This window comes from Phaethon aethereus (genome assembly GCF_964289735.1).
Source record: "Phaethon aethereus genome assembly, chromosome: 2".
Classification (NCBI taxonomy): Eukaryota; Metazoa; Chordata; class Aves; order Phaethontiformes; family Phaethontidae; genus Phaethon; species Phaethon aethereus.
In genome coordinates this window covers 155693716-155707118 of record NC_138582.1, presented here as the reverse complement: position 1 = coordinate 155707118, position 13403 = coordinate 155693716, and the positions used below count along the sequence as shown (strand labels likewise).

Below are 13403 nucleotides of genomic sequence, written 5' to 3'. Positions count from 1 at the left end.
AATTCACAGAAAAGTTGAAAGTACTTTACTTTCACTTCATTGTTATATACATTTTCATATTTTGTACATTATTCTCTACATGATATCCCAAAGTAATTTTTTACTATAAAATAGGGTAAAAATAACTCCTTTTGCCTATCTTATGTTATAAATTATTCAGGACAAGGACTGCTTCTTTGTACAGTTAATTCATTCTAAAGACCAATCATCTCCATCCGAGGTGTTGCTATAAGTACAAATTATAACTTGTTCTATATGCAAAAGATCACTGACAAGAGAAGCTGAAAGTATCAAACAAATGCCATTGAGAGCTGCATTATGGCTGAAGAACCCAGAGTGCAACTCAGAGAAGAGATTTTTGTCTGAAATGTACATTTGCTGACCTGCCTTGCCCGTTAGATTATATTGCAGTTTTGTCAGGAAGCAGCTTTCTTCTTTCTTTCTTTTTATTCTTATTCAATAGCAGGCTCACTGGAAGAACTCTTGCAGCTACTGTTCCTGGAGTTTAATTTATGCCTTTTGAAATAACTACAACTTGCGAAACTCTGTCACTGGGGGAAATCAGATTGAAATTTTCTCTTGAATAGTTGGATTATTATTGTAACCACTTAAAAGGTGACAGGATCTTCACCTCAGCCATTTTTTTTCCCTGAGAAGTGTTGAAAATGTCACCCAGTTAAACCTCCGATCAGAGCGTCATTTAAAAACATGTCTCATTAAACACTCAGCTCTTGTTATGACCCTGATGGATTAGTTGCTACTGAGTTTATGAAAAATGAAATGCATTACTTTTGCGAGAAGCTTTAACTATGTATTTTCCATTCTCATTTAGGACAGGAATGCCTGACACTTATTAAGTGGTCTAGTGCTCACCTAATTCAAAGACTAGAGAATGAAGGGAAAAAGATGAATGTTGAAAATAGCTTTTTTTTTTTTTTAACAAGTAGCACTTGTCATGCTTTGCAGACTTTTGAAGGCAACACCAACTATGACACGCCTGAACTGCGGACTTTTGAACCTGTATCGACAAGATTCATCCGTGTCTACCCAGAGAGAGCCACACACGGAGGACTGGGGCTGCGAATGGAGCTGCTGGGCTGTGAACTTGAAGGTAATTGCTCTGCTAGAGATGAATGCACTTTATTATTTTCATAAATACATTCTCCACTTGGACTACTGCTGAATACTGCTGTGTCTGTACATTCAGCACGTCGGACTCTTGCGTCCATGACTGCCATTAGTGCTGTTTCTTGGCCTAATCAGTTCCTTCTCTGCAGACATTTGAATATGCCCAAGGCACAAATATTATTCTTTCTCCCATTCCTTTGTTGAATCACAGTGATATTCTCCACATGGTTTTCTGTTCTCTTAAGCAGCCTTATGATTATACTTTTGAGAAGCATAGAGCTATTAGGAGATAATAGAGACAGGAACTTATATTTTATGTTACTGTGATACAACCCTAGAAGAGATGTTTTCAGATAATGCAGAGGGAGCTTTGCACTAAATATAGCAATTATGTCCCTTGTTCCTTCAAAGGACATGAAAGTCACACCAGACTCTATGGTGGGCAACGATTACTTGGCTGGACAGTCTCTGTGCTATTCCTTCTGGGGGGCAGAAGGGGCCTCTTTGTTCCTTACCAAGCTTTTTGCAATTTTACAAAAGTATGCAGGAGATGAAAGACCAGGAAAAGCAAAGTTTAGACATTTATCCTTGGACTGTGACATGAAGTCAAGCTTTGATTCTTGTTATATAAACAATAATTACTTAACTTCATAGATAACTACAGATAACTCTATGTGATTTTCACAATTTTATCTGATGGATGATGGTGTAGTGGCATGGCTTATAAACCACACAGCCCAACAATATACAGAATAACAAACCATGTTATTCAGGGTTTCATACGATACCTCATATAGAAGTAGATGAACAGGCTCCCAAGATGAATGGGAATGACTGCTCTGCCTCCATTTCTTTCTCACCATTTCTCCCCCAAGGCGGAAGAGTGGGAGGCACTTGCTGTGAGAATTGATGAGTTCTGTGTTGTTTTTTAGTGAAGGCCAGATTGAATAAGTGTGCTTTTTACTTGGCCCGGAAAGTGGGGAGATTGGAAATACTTCTTAGTTCCTGCAGGAAGTTCTCGTTTCCTGTGGGAATACTTAGTTCCTGCAGACTATTGTGCTACTTGCTCAGAAAAAAAGAAAACCCAGCACCTGCCTCATGTAAACTCACAACCTGTGGGCAAAGTGCTGCAGCCACAAGGCTCCTTTAGCCACCTAGACATCAAGAAGTGAGTCTGTGGACCACCTTACAAGAACACGCTGCTCAGTGAAATGGAGGAGGCAAAGAGGAGACTGGCCAGGCAAAACGCCTTTGCTTTTAGGCAAGCTGCAGCAGCACGTACAACTTCTCCCTGGGACACATCTACTTGCATTTGTCTTTCTGCTGTGGTGTGCTTTTGAAGGGTGCTCACCTGTAGGTCACCCAGAGACAGGGGAGGTCAATTCCCATTTACCCCTGGGAGAAGCATTATAATAAAACTTAGTTGTAAGCTGCATCTTAAGGAGAGAGCTGAATGAAGAGAAGTCACTTGAGATTTACCGAGAAGGAAAGGAGTTGAGATGAGAAAAGAAGCATGGAGGTAGGCACAGAGAGGAGTAGAAATCAGCTCTCCAGCAGTAATGAGCAAAGGGAAGCTTTGTGTGCTCAAAGCATCCGAGGGGGCTTATATGAAATGATGGCAGAGATGTAGGCAAGCTTGAGGCTATACAGGGGCATGAAGATCAAGGTAAGAAACTTAACTCGATGTAGAAAGCTAGAGGGAGTTCCCAGAGGGGTTTTTGAAGAGATGTGGGGAAGAAATTCTCTGCATAATTCGTAATAGGTACAGAAATGTTTCTTCAACTAGGGCTAGATTTTACCTGTAAAGCATAGGTCAGGGTCCTAAAGAGTCGTATTTCATCCCAGAATATAGCTACTTCAGAAACTACCATTCCTCCTGACATTTTCAGGCCAAGAAGTCAGTGCATAAGATCTTATGTGGCCAGCAGGCTCTGGAGGCAGTAGAAGAGCAAAGAAGAATCCGAGAAAGGGATGCAGTATTGCATCTCTCATAATGAGAGCAAAACATTGTTAATGAAAATAACAGAGGGTGAGAACAGACAAAAGCCTGGACCACATTCCCAGTCTGGTTATCTTAAGCCAGGGAACTATACTTGCAGCATAAAACATAAAACTAAACATAACACCCAGTATCTGCATTCTGATTTTCCAGATGTGGTATGTTTTGCAGACACTGGGCTATAGATGTATTTTCTGGCACCTTGCACAAATCTCAAGCTTTTAACTGTAATAACAAAGGTCAGACTTTTACTGGTTATGCAGCAGCTACCGGAAAGTCGTCACCAATGAGAAGCAAGCAGGTGGCCAGGAGGGGTGACTGACATCATTGATGTCTTATTTATAACTTCAACAAAACCAAAAGAAACTCCTTCCAGATCTTCTCATTGAGCACAAAGTGATTCTACATCACACTGCCTTCCTGCCGCTGTTACCAGGACTCTGCTCAGACATTTCCTCTCATATATGCTCTGCAGAGAGATTTCTTCAGCAATGTGGTGGGTGCTGGAGAATTACCACCTTGAGCATGCACCCCTCCTGCTCCTCTGTACAGGCCCACTCATAGGCACTTTGGCCTGCAATAAAATGATGGGGTTTCTACCCCTCCCCAAGCCTCCTGTTCTGCCTTGCCAGGCTTTCACTCTTCGTTGGTAGGAACAACAAACACTCATCAGCCAGTGAATAGACAGTCCGGAGCTTTGCTGTCCAACTCCGCTCAGCCCTTGAGGAGCTCAGATACAGCTGAGTCCCTTGGCACCAGGAGGCAGAAGAGATACATCCCATTGCAAAGTAATACTAACTAACCTGCAAAGTAGAGTTGCTCCTTTCCTCAGATAAAACACATGAAGACAGCGTATGGTGCTCATCAGAATGTTACTGCCAATTGCATGCTGATTCTGCAGCATGTTTTAACTGAATGATGGGATTTTGTTTCAGCTCCGACGGCTGTCCCTACCGTTTCCGAAGGCAAACCCGTGGATGAGTGTGATGATGACCAGGCAAACTGTCACAGTGGCACAGGTGATGACTACCAACTGACAGGTGCAGAAACCATCCTCATTCCATTGCAGCTTCATTGTAGCTCATATCCATCACCAGTTATCAGCTAAACGTTTGCACTGATTTAGTCACTCAACATACATGGACATTGGTATGCAGTTCGTATTGTCAGTGCTGTCAAAACACAGGCATCTGCCTTTTACATATGACAATACTTTTGATTGTTTTCTCAGCTATGTAATTTTTGAAGCAAATAATAATGACAAGCTGGAAGAGAAGGCACTTTTTCTGAGCAGGAATTGTTTCTAATCAAATGTCCTAATCAAACTTTCTCTAATTAAGAAAAATGCTGGACAAATCTTTCGAGGTTTATTGTCTGACACTGAAGGTCTCAAAATGAAATATTGTTTAGGTTCAAGATACATATATACTTCCATAACGAAAATCTAGTATAGGACTCAAAACTCAGCCCCAAACCTTTCCCAGACAGAAACAAAGCAGATTTGTTTGATCAAAGCATACTCACATATATACCACCAGAAACATTTCCATGAGCTTCCCCACCAACACTGCATTACAGCCTCAGAGGCACTGATGTGCTCCAAGCTGCCATCACTAGCAGAAAAATAAGAAGGAGAGACATAACATAGTCTGCACCTGGAACGGAGGAAGCTTGGTAGTTCTGGTACCAAGACCCCTGAGCTGGAAGATGGGCACAGGGAGCAGAATGAAGTCCCCACAATCCAAGAGGAAATGGTTAGCAACCTGCCACACCACTTAGACACCCACAAGTCTATGGGGCCAGATGGAATCCACCTAGGAGTACTGAGGCAGCTGGTGGAAGTGCTCACCAAGCCACTTTCAATCATCTATCAGCAGCCCTGGCTAACTAGGGAAGTCCCAGTTGACTGGAAGTTAGCAAACATGGTGCCCATCTACAAGAAGGGCCAGAAGGAGGACCCAGGGAACTACAGGCCTGTGAGTCTGATCGTGGTGCCGGGGAAGGTTATGGAGCAGACCATCTTGAGTGCCATCACAGGTGATCAGGCCCAGGCAGCACGGGTTTGTGGAAGGCAGGTCCTGCTTGACCAACCTGATCTTCTTCGATGACAAGGTGATCTGCATAGTGGATGAGGGAAAGGCTGTGGATGTTGTCTACCTGGACTTTAGTAAAACCTTTGACACCATTTGCCACAGCATTCTCCTGTAGAAACTGGCTGCTCATGGCTTGGACAGGCAATACTCTTCTCTGGGTAGAAAACTGGCTGCATGGCCAGGCCCGAAGAATTGTGCTGAATGGAATGGTTAAACCCAGCTGGCAGCCGGTCACAAGTGGTGTTCCCCAGGACTCAGTACTGGGGCCAGTTCTGTTTACTATCTTTATGAATGATCTGGATGAAGGGATCGAGTGCTCCCTCAGTAAGTTTGCAGATGACTCCAAGTTGGGCGGGAGTGTTGATCTGCTTGGGGGTAGCAAGGCTCTACAGAGGGACTTGGGCAGGCTGGATCAATGGGCCAAAGCCAACTGTATGAGGTTCAACAAGGTCAAGTGCCGCATCCTCACTTGGGTCACAACAACCCCGTGCAATGGTACAGGTTTGGGGAATTGTGGCTGGAAAGCTGCTTGTAGGAAAAGGACCTGGGGGTGCTGGTTGACAGCTGACTGGCTATGAGCCAGCAGTGTGCCCAGGTGGCCAAGAAGGCCAACAGCATCCTGGGTTGTATCAGAAATAGTGTGGCCAGCAGGACTAGAGAAGGGATTGTCACCCTGTACTCAGCACTGGTGAGGCCGCACCTCAGATACTGTGTTCAGTTGTGGGCCCCTCACTACAAGAAAGGCTCACTATAAGAGTTGCTGGAGTACATCCAAAGAAGGGCAACAGAGCTGGTGGAGGGTCTAGAGCACAAGTCTTATGAGGTGGGTCTGAGGGAACTGGGGTTTAACCTGGAGAAAAGGAGGCTGAGGGGAGACCTTTAGTTTCTTCTCCCAAGTAACAAGCAATAGGACAAGAGGAAACAGCCTCAAACTGTGCCAGGGGAGTTTTAGATTGGATATTAAGAAAAATCTTGTCACTGAAAGCGTTGTCAAGCATTGGAACAGGCTTCCCAGGGAAGTGGTTGAGTCACCATTTCTGGAGGTATGTAAAAGATGTGTAGATGTGGTGCTTAGGGATGTGGTTTATTGGTGGACTTGTCAGTGCTAGGTTAATGGTTAGGCTTGATGATCTTAAAGGTCTTTTCCAGCCGAAATGATTCTGTGATTCTATGATTTTTGATCCAACAGCGGATACAAATGAAAGTGCAGTTTCAGCATCAAACAGTTTCTGAGCTTTGCCAATGTCTCCTGTAAATGCATGTGGCAAATCATAAATTGAAAAACAGTTCTTGAATGGAAAAGACGTTTCACGTCACTGTCACTGCTTTCCAAATCAGTGTCCCAGATGAATCTTAACCTTTTTTAAAACAGCCATGCGGGGCGTCTGATAAAATAGTCTGTATTGTGTCAAGGCAGCTCAGAAAGCTTTCAATGTTACTAAACATTGTAATTTATTTATTACAGGCCAGGAAACGCTGGGGCTTCCTGCAAAGCCCTGCATTGAGGGCTGGCTTGCAAAGCCCGATAGGTACAGACGTATTTCACATAGTGAGGGGAAGGAGACAGACCTATGCAAGCACCTTCGCTGTTCGCTCATAGTCTGCACTTCAGGGAGCTCAGGACTGCATCGGACACGTGCCTTAGGGAAAACTTATTGAGCAGAAGAAACTCCCTCTGGCAATTTTTGCAGGTTGTGCTTAGGGAAGCAGCTTATAATCTCTAAGACAAGGGAACAGCCACCAGCCTTCCTGAGCACCTGCTCTTTTGGGGAACTGAACCTATTTCGGTACTAAAATTGAAAATTACTACATCGCCCTTCTACGACAGTGCAGAGACTTTAGTATAATCCATTGCTATACCACCTAGAAACCCTGAGCAGTGCGTGCCCAGTTGTTCTGGACACTGCAGAAACTCTGCATTGTATGTATGATGTTACAGAAGTGATTTTACCAATAATTTCATGGTAAATGTTTTTTCTTCCTCCAAAATGCATAGAAGGAAAGTATGTAAATCTCACGGCCCGTTAAGGATAGCAGGGCAGCGCAGAGGGGGTGACATCAGTGCCTTACCCTCTTTTATCCGCTCCCGATGTGAGTGTGGCACCCGCATTCTCATGGGTACAACAGTTAGAGTCACTTCCCTGAGAGCACTTGCACATATGTGAGTATCACAATGAAGCCTCCCTTGCAATTAACTGTAATTGTGCTGTAGGCCAGATTCCTTCCTGCTCTATTTGGACCCCATACAGAGCTACTCCATTTGCGTGGCTTATAGCATTTCCCATCAGATCATTCTCACAAACATAAAGCTAATATAGCTTGGGCATTCATTCTCACTGGAAGTCATCATAGTCATCCTTTCTATAATGCTTTAAGCACTTGCTTGCTGGAGAAAAGAAAAGCCATTGACTGGTAATCAGCACCCCACCGTGAATTTATAATTGTGCTAATTTACTTTTTGTTTCCTTTATCAATATGAGGCTTGCTTTAAAAAGTCAAGTATTTTACAAATATCAATTAGTAAGCTTAGGAGAGGGCCATGACCCCACTCACCTCTTGTTCATCTGCTTGAAGAAGACAAAGTCCTTAATTCCTCCTGCTCTTTGAGACAGAAGTGAAACCTGCCTTAGACTATAGCCTAAAGTCGGGCAGTTCCCGTGCACGTCTCTCACAATGCAGCTATGAAACAACACACAGGGAGGATCCAGCATGGCAGGGGCTGGAGGACCTCGTGTCCCGCATATGAGAAACAAGATGCCATGGGTGAATGCGCGAACTGTTAGGAGGTGCTACAGAGATCAGTCGCTGACTTCCCATGTGATTTGGAGCAAATCACTGCCTATAAAACAAGGACGGCCACAGGGACATGGTGAGGATTGATTAGCTGGTGTTTGAAAGGACTTCAAAGATATACAGCTTTATTTAATGATGAGTTCTTGGGGGTTTTTTTGATAAAGGAAACTGGATCTTTAATGTCATATTTTCATGCTTAAGCTCACATTGTCAGTTACCTACATGTCTAATAAAGATGGTAATACTTCAGATTTATATATAGGATATTCCTAATGACTGCTGTGTCCTTTGTTGTGTCCCATGTATCATGATATGCATAATTTCTTTTCCAGGTGGTACTACAGCGCTGAATACAGAAAAGCCAACAGTAATAGACAATACATTACAACCAGGTAAAAAAAAACTATTAAGATTTTTCTTATTGAAAACATAATAAATTCCATACCCAAATTTCATGCCAGAGACAAAATAATGAATTGCAGCACTTCCTGACTTCCCATTCCCTAAAAGTCTCTAAAGAAAAGAAGCATCTGGTCTCTCAGCTCTGTACAGTAAATATTTTATTCCTTTCATCCACATGTAGACACAGCAGAGAACAAGATTTCCTTCTGCATCAGCAAATGCCAAATGCTGACAAAATTAAACTAACTTAATCACACAGTGCACTCTGTTTAAATGTGGCATGTCAGTGACACAAAGTGTGTTTGCAAACTCCAGGAAAACAAAAACAGAGCCACACAGGCCCACTCACTATTTATAGCCCTGGTTTTACAAAACTAAGACAAGTAAAGTTTGCCAGTTTTCTCCAGCAGGGAGCTGGCAGTTTTACAATATTGTTTTCTAGCAAGTTTTCTCAAAATGGGGTTACATAAACTGCCACCATGAACTTGAAAAGGGAAAAAGAAGTTGCCACTGGCAGCAGGTCCTTTTTACTTAATCAATACAATGACTAGCAGCATTTAAAACCTTTAGTTTGCTTCTTCCACAGCTTTCATACCATTTTTTAATATCCTGTACAATTTACTGGGAGTGGGGGAGAGGATAGATTTGGACAGAAAACCCAAACTCCACAAACTATGAACACTAGTTTAAAATGCTTTGCAGTAATAATTGTGGAGCGGTAAAGAGGTCAGTTTTTAGTCACTCCCATTTCCTCCATTAAAGTACAGTCAGGCACAGCCTTGCAAGTGATTTATTAACAGGGTGGGTAAGTGTTTATCATGGTTTCCTCAACCATGTGGCACAATCCGCTTTTGCTTCAATTAAAAAAAAGAGACTAATAATACAAAAGTTTCCTAAAGGACACTGATGCTGTCAACCTGGTTAAGAGGCAGAGCTGACTTATCTCAGACTTTGCTCCTGCTCTTGGCCTCTGCGTTCCGATATTGCAGAGGCGAATGCTTTTACTCCCCCCAAAATTTGTCTCCAGGGTCATCCAGTTGGCTTAGTCAGCATACACTGTTTCTAGCTCTGCCCTGCTTTATGGGAAGAGGGAGATTGCGGAGTACCGGAGCAATGAGAAACGCAACGGCAGGCTGGCCTGCCCTCCTGGGACACCTCTCCGCACTCTGCCACAGCGGAAGGGCTGGAGGGCTGCTGGTGACCCCACAGTTGGGAAAAGGGTGGGGGTTGCAAAGGAAGAAAGGATGCTGTGCAGTGGTTTTAGAGTAAAACATTTAAATTTTTATGTCTGAAAGGATCTTTTAGCTTTCTCTTTTGTTGAAATGAAGGAATTTTTTTAGGTTTTTAACTGTCTTCTTGCATTTAAACAAATCGCAAATTCATAAAGTGCCTCTGTGCACGCAGTTTTCCTCCCTCCTCCCCAGAGCCAGTTACGTTTGCAGGTTGTGTTTAATCCCTTTGGCTTGGGTGGGACTCTCCAGTAATAGACTGACTGTTGCTGCCAGAGATGTAGATATCCTCATTTTCTCTCCTTATTTCCCTCCTGCACCACCTTCGCTTACCCTGTGATGAGCCAAGTTTTTTCTCCACGAAAGGAGATTCTGAGGTTCCCCTCGGAGCATGCCAATGCTACTTCCCTGCATTGTGCTGGTAGCAACTGTTTCCTTCCGGGGAATAAGGGACAAGTTCACATCCCAAACTCCAGGCTCCCACATGGCAACACATTACAAAGATCATAGATAGAGATCAGTCAGGTTCTAATAAATACGAATAAGGTTTCCAGAATCTCCAGTTTAAGACGTAAAGGTTTCCAGCTGCTTCATAATCCCTCCCTGAAAACCAGCCAGAAAACTCCCAAAAAGGGGCAGACAGAAATTCCCCTCAACATGGGGAAACCCCTCCTGGCATGAAGGTGGTGTAAGCATTTCCTTCTGCTCAAGGGGCACGGGTGGACCTAGCTGGCCCCGTGGAGCACGTCAGAGCAAGAGGCCGTGCAGCAGGGAGCGAGAGTCTGCCTCGGCAGCCACAAACAACATAGTTTAAACTGGCCTTGAAGTTACAGAGCTGCCCAGGGACCCGCCAGCCCTCAGCTGGCTGAGGATCAGCGCACTCTGGCTCTTTCAACTATTCTTAAGCTGAACGAGGTATGAATTTAACACACCAAGGACTGAGCCTGAATTCCCTCTAAGGGATGGTTTACCTTAAGATGCTGCTACACCTTGAGGTAAATGGTGAACTCCAAGCCAAAGAGCAGATCAGCTGCCGGATGCAGGCTCCAGCGCGTAACCCCGCACACGCTGCACCGCGCCGGTGCTGGCCCCAGCAGCCTGTGCCACGGTGATTCAGAACGGAGGTTTGCCAGCCCTCAGTAGCAGCGCCTGCCGTGGCGCAGGTACTTCTGCAACGGGTGCTAACGCCACGTGTAGCTGTCCTCCTGCCTGCATCCAAGCCTGCAAACACCACTAATCTTGTTAACCCAGACTAACATGCTTGTGTGTGTCAAAGCCTGAGATTATCCTATTCCAACCAGCTTTCATACACTATAGAAACAGTTAAGAGCAAATAGCTGGAAAGCCTCCATGCATAAACAAGCTTTCCATCAAGGAGACTTTTACAGTTCATTTCAAGAGGGCTGAATTGTAAGAAATAAAAAAGAATCATGATTTCAAACTGCTAAAAATGTTTAAAGGTTTGGATTTTTTTTAAGAGGGGATCTACTTTCCTCCTCAGACGAAAAAATATGCCTTTAACAGATCTGTTTGTCAAGGTAAATACCTTTCAGGCCTCAGTCCTAAGATTCATCAACATCTAGTATTTTTGAACACATCTTTTTCAATTCCAAAGGACTATTTGAAATGCTTCACTCTTAGCCATTTACATACAGAGCAAGCTGTTCATTTACGTTATGTGCTTTCAGCATGTAAGCTCAGTCCTTCACAAAGCAGACTGTTCAGGAAGTAAAGTATCTTGTTTTTCACACAGGCACTACCTATTTCAGAAAAATATAACTAAGAAATCCTGAGGTTAAAGTCTATGCTAAGAAATCTTTTGAAGGTAGAATAGGTCTGATTCTCGTTTAAGGTGGGACAACTTTGCATCAATAAAGGGCTATTAAAGCAGTTAGATTATCATTTACTATCATTTAAGATAATTCTGTGCTGCCAGCATAAGGGATATAAAAAGGTGAAATGCAAATATGAATCAGACCCAATATACTACTTTGAAGTGGTCCAAATTATGTTTGTAATTTCCCATTTTAATGTTGATTTACCCTTTGGCAAGAGCATCCTATAGAGAATTTTCATAGCATCTTTAATGCCATCATGCTCTTTCTTGCCTCTTGTTGGAGGAGTTATAAAAATATGTCAAAGTCTGTGGGCCACAAAAGATTAATGGACTTGCAAGAAACTCACTCAACTAGATTTTCAAATGACTTTCTTGTTCATGTGCAGTAATGGTTCCAGCTGTGAGCAAGATGTGGTCAAGAAGTACAGCTGTTGGTTATTCTTTGAGAGGATAAATCTGTTTTAATTCAGTATCACGTACCCTACATTTTCAAAAAAGGCATATGGGATTTCGTCACACCTCCTTCTCAGATTCTCATCTGAACTGCTGCTATTTGGTTACATAATAGCTGGTTTTCTTCATCCTCTCAATACACACAAACCCGGAGATCAATCACGTATTGGCAGAAGAATTATCCTAGCAGGGGAATGGGCCAGCACTGCGGAGGGAGCCCAGCAAGTGCTACTTGTCCCTACTTTCCTTTCTTCCCCCAGAGTTGCCAAGCTATATTTCAAGGACAAAGAAGAGGACAGATTGCCTGTATCTTACTGTGAGCTACTGTATCAGCCCCCTGGGATTTTTAATAGAAGCGTTGAACTATTCTGTCTTTTTCTGGGGCAGATCCATTGTCCGTATAACTAACGAACCTATCCTGATGCTACAAGTGCCTGTTATTAATTGGCTAGCAGGTCTATTTTTTCTTTTTATGGGTCCCTGGGAGAAGCATTGGAAGAGACATAAGAATAGACAATAAGAGATGGCATGTTTAAGGAGCCCGTAAAATAAGAGCACTCTGAAATGCCTTGCCTTTGACCTTCAATCCCATTGCTGTGATTGTCTAAGGAATACATTAACACAATCACTTTTGAGAAAATAATAGGAACCTAGCAAGAAATAGCTATCTGAGAGCAGGTTACTGGTCAAATCCAGCCCAATTCCAGGGCATTCTCATTAACTTCTGCATGGAAAAGTTCATTTTTCTGCTACACTGTGCTGTCTGTGAGACCAAAGCCAAGCATGGCCAAAGCATATCAGACTTAGGCTCTTTGCCAGTTTCCTGGACTCTATATATTTCAAATGAAAGTGTAAGAAATTCTCTATTAGATGGCGCTGTGAAATTTAGCTCTGCTTTGAAACTCTCCTAATCCAAATGTTCAGAGCTGGCTTCAGACCATGAAGCAAAAGGCCTTTGCCATTCCCTGCACTTTAGAATTAACAATTAAATTCCAGATATTTTCCTTACCCTTTTCAGTGTCCAGTTCTCTTTCAATTGTGTTCAGCCTTAGCAGCATTTGAGGCAAACAAGTATCGCTCACATCATATGAGATATTTTTAACTTTGATCCACATTGAACTTCACTGGATATCTCACAGTTCTCAGGCTATGAAATGGAGAAAACAGAATATTGTCATCTCCCTCCTCTGGATTCTTCATCCATTTACATACTTCTCCTGTATCTTCTGCTATTTATTTTTATTCAGAGTTGAACAATACCAGTCCTTTCAATGTCTTTGTGCTATGTGCTCATTTATGCTGTGTGATATCTTCAGATTTATGTGATCTATCTACCACTGTTCTCCTTTTTTGTGGTTTGAATACACACAGGTTATCACTAGCTTTGCATGATATAATCCTTCGTGATTAATAAGGTTAATTTTGTTTTACGTTTCCTAAGACCTTTTCTAAAGTTCTGTTTCATGGCT

The 13403-nt window shown here is 42.9% G+C and overlaps 1 protein-coding gene across 1 annotated transcript in view; it reads left to right on the top strand.

Annotated features, from left to right (window-relative positions):
• NRP1 (neuropilin 1) overlaps nucleotides 1-13403 on the top strand; it is a gene marked incomplete at its 3' end in the record, with an annotated part of 111412 nt that overhangs the window by 88299 nt on the left and 9710 nt on the right. The window contains exons 10-12 of the mRNA XM_082014725.1: nucleotides 967-1111; nucleotides 4063-4167; nucleotides 8346-8405. Coding sequence (XP_081870851.1) covers nucleotides 967-1111; nucleotides 4063-4167; nucleotides 8346-8405 — 310 coding nt within the window. The remainder of the gene's footprint in view (nucleotides 1-966; nucleotides 1112-4062; nucleotides 4168-8345; nucleotides 8406-13403) is intronic.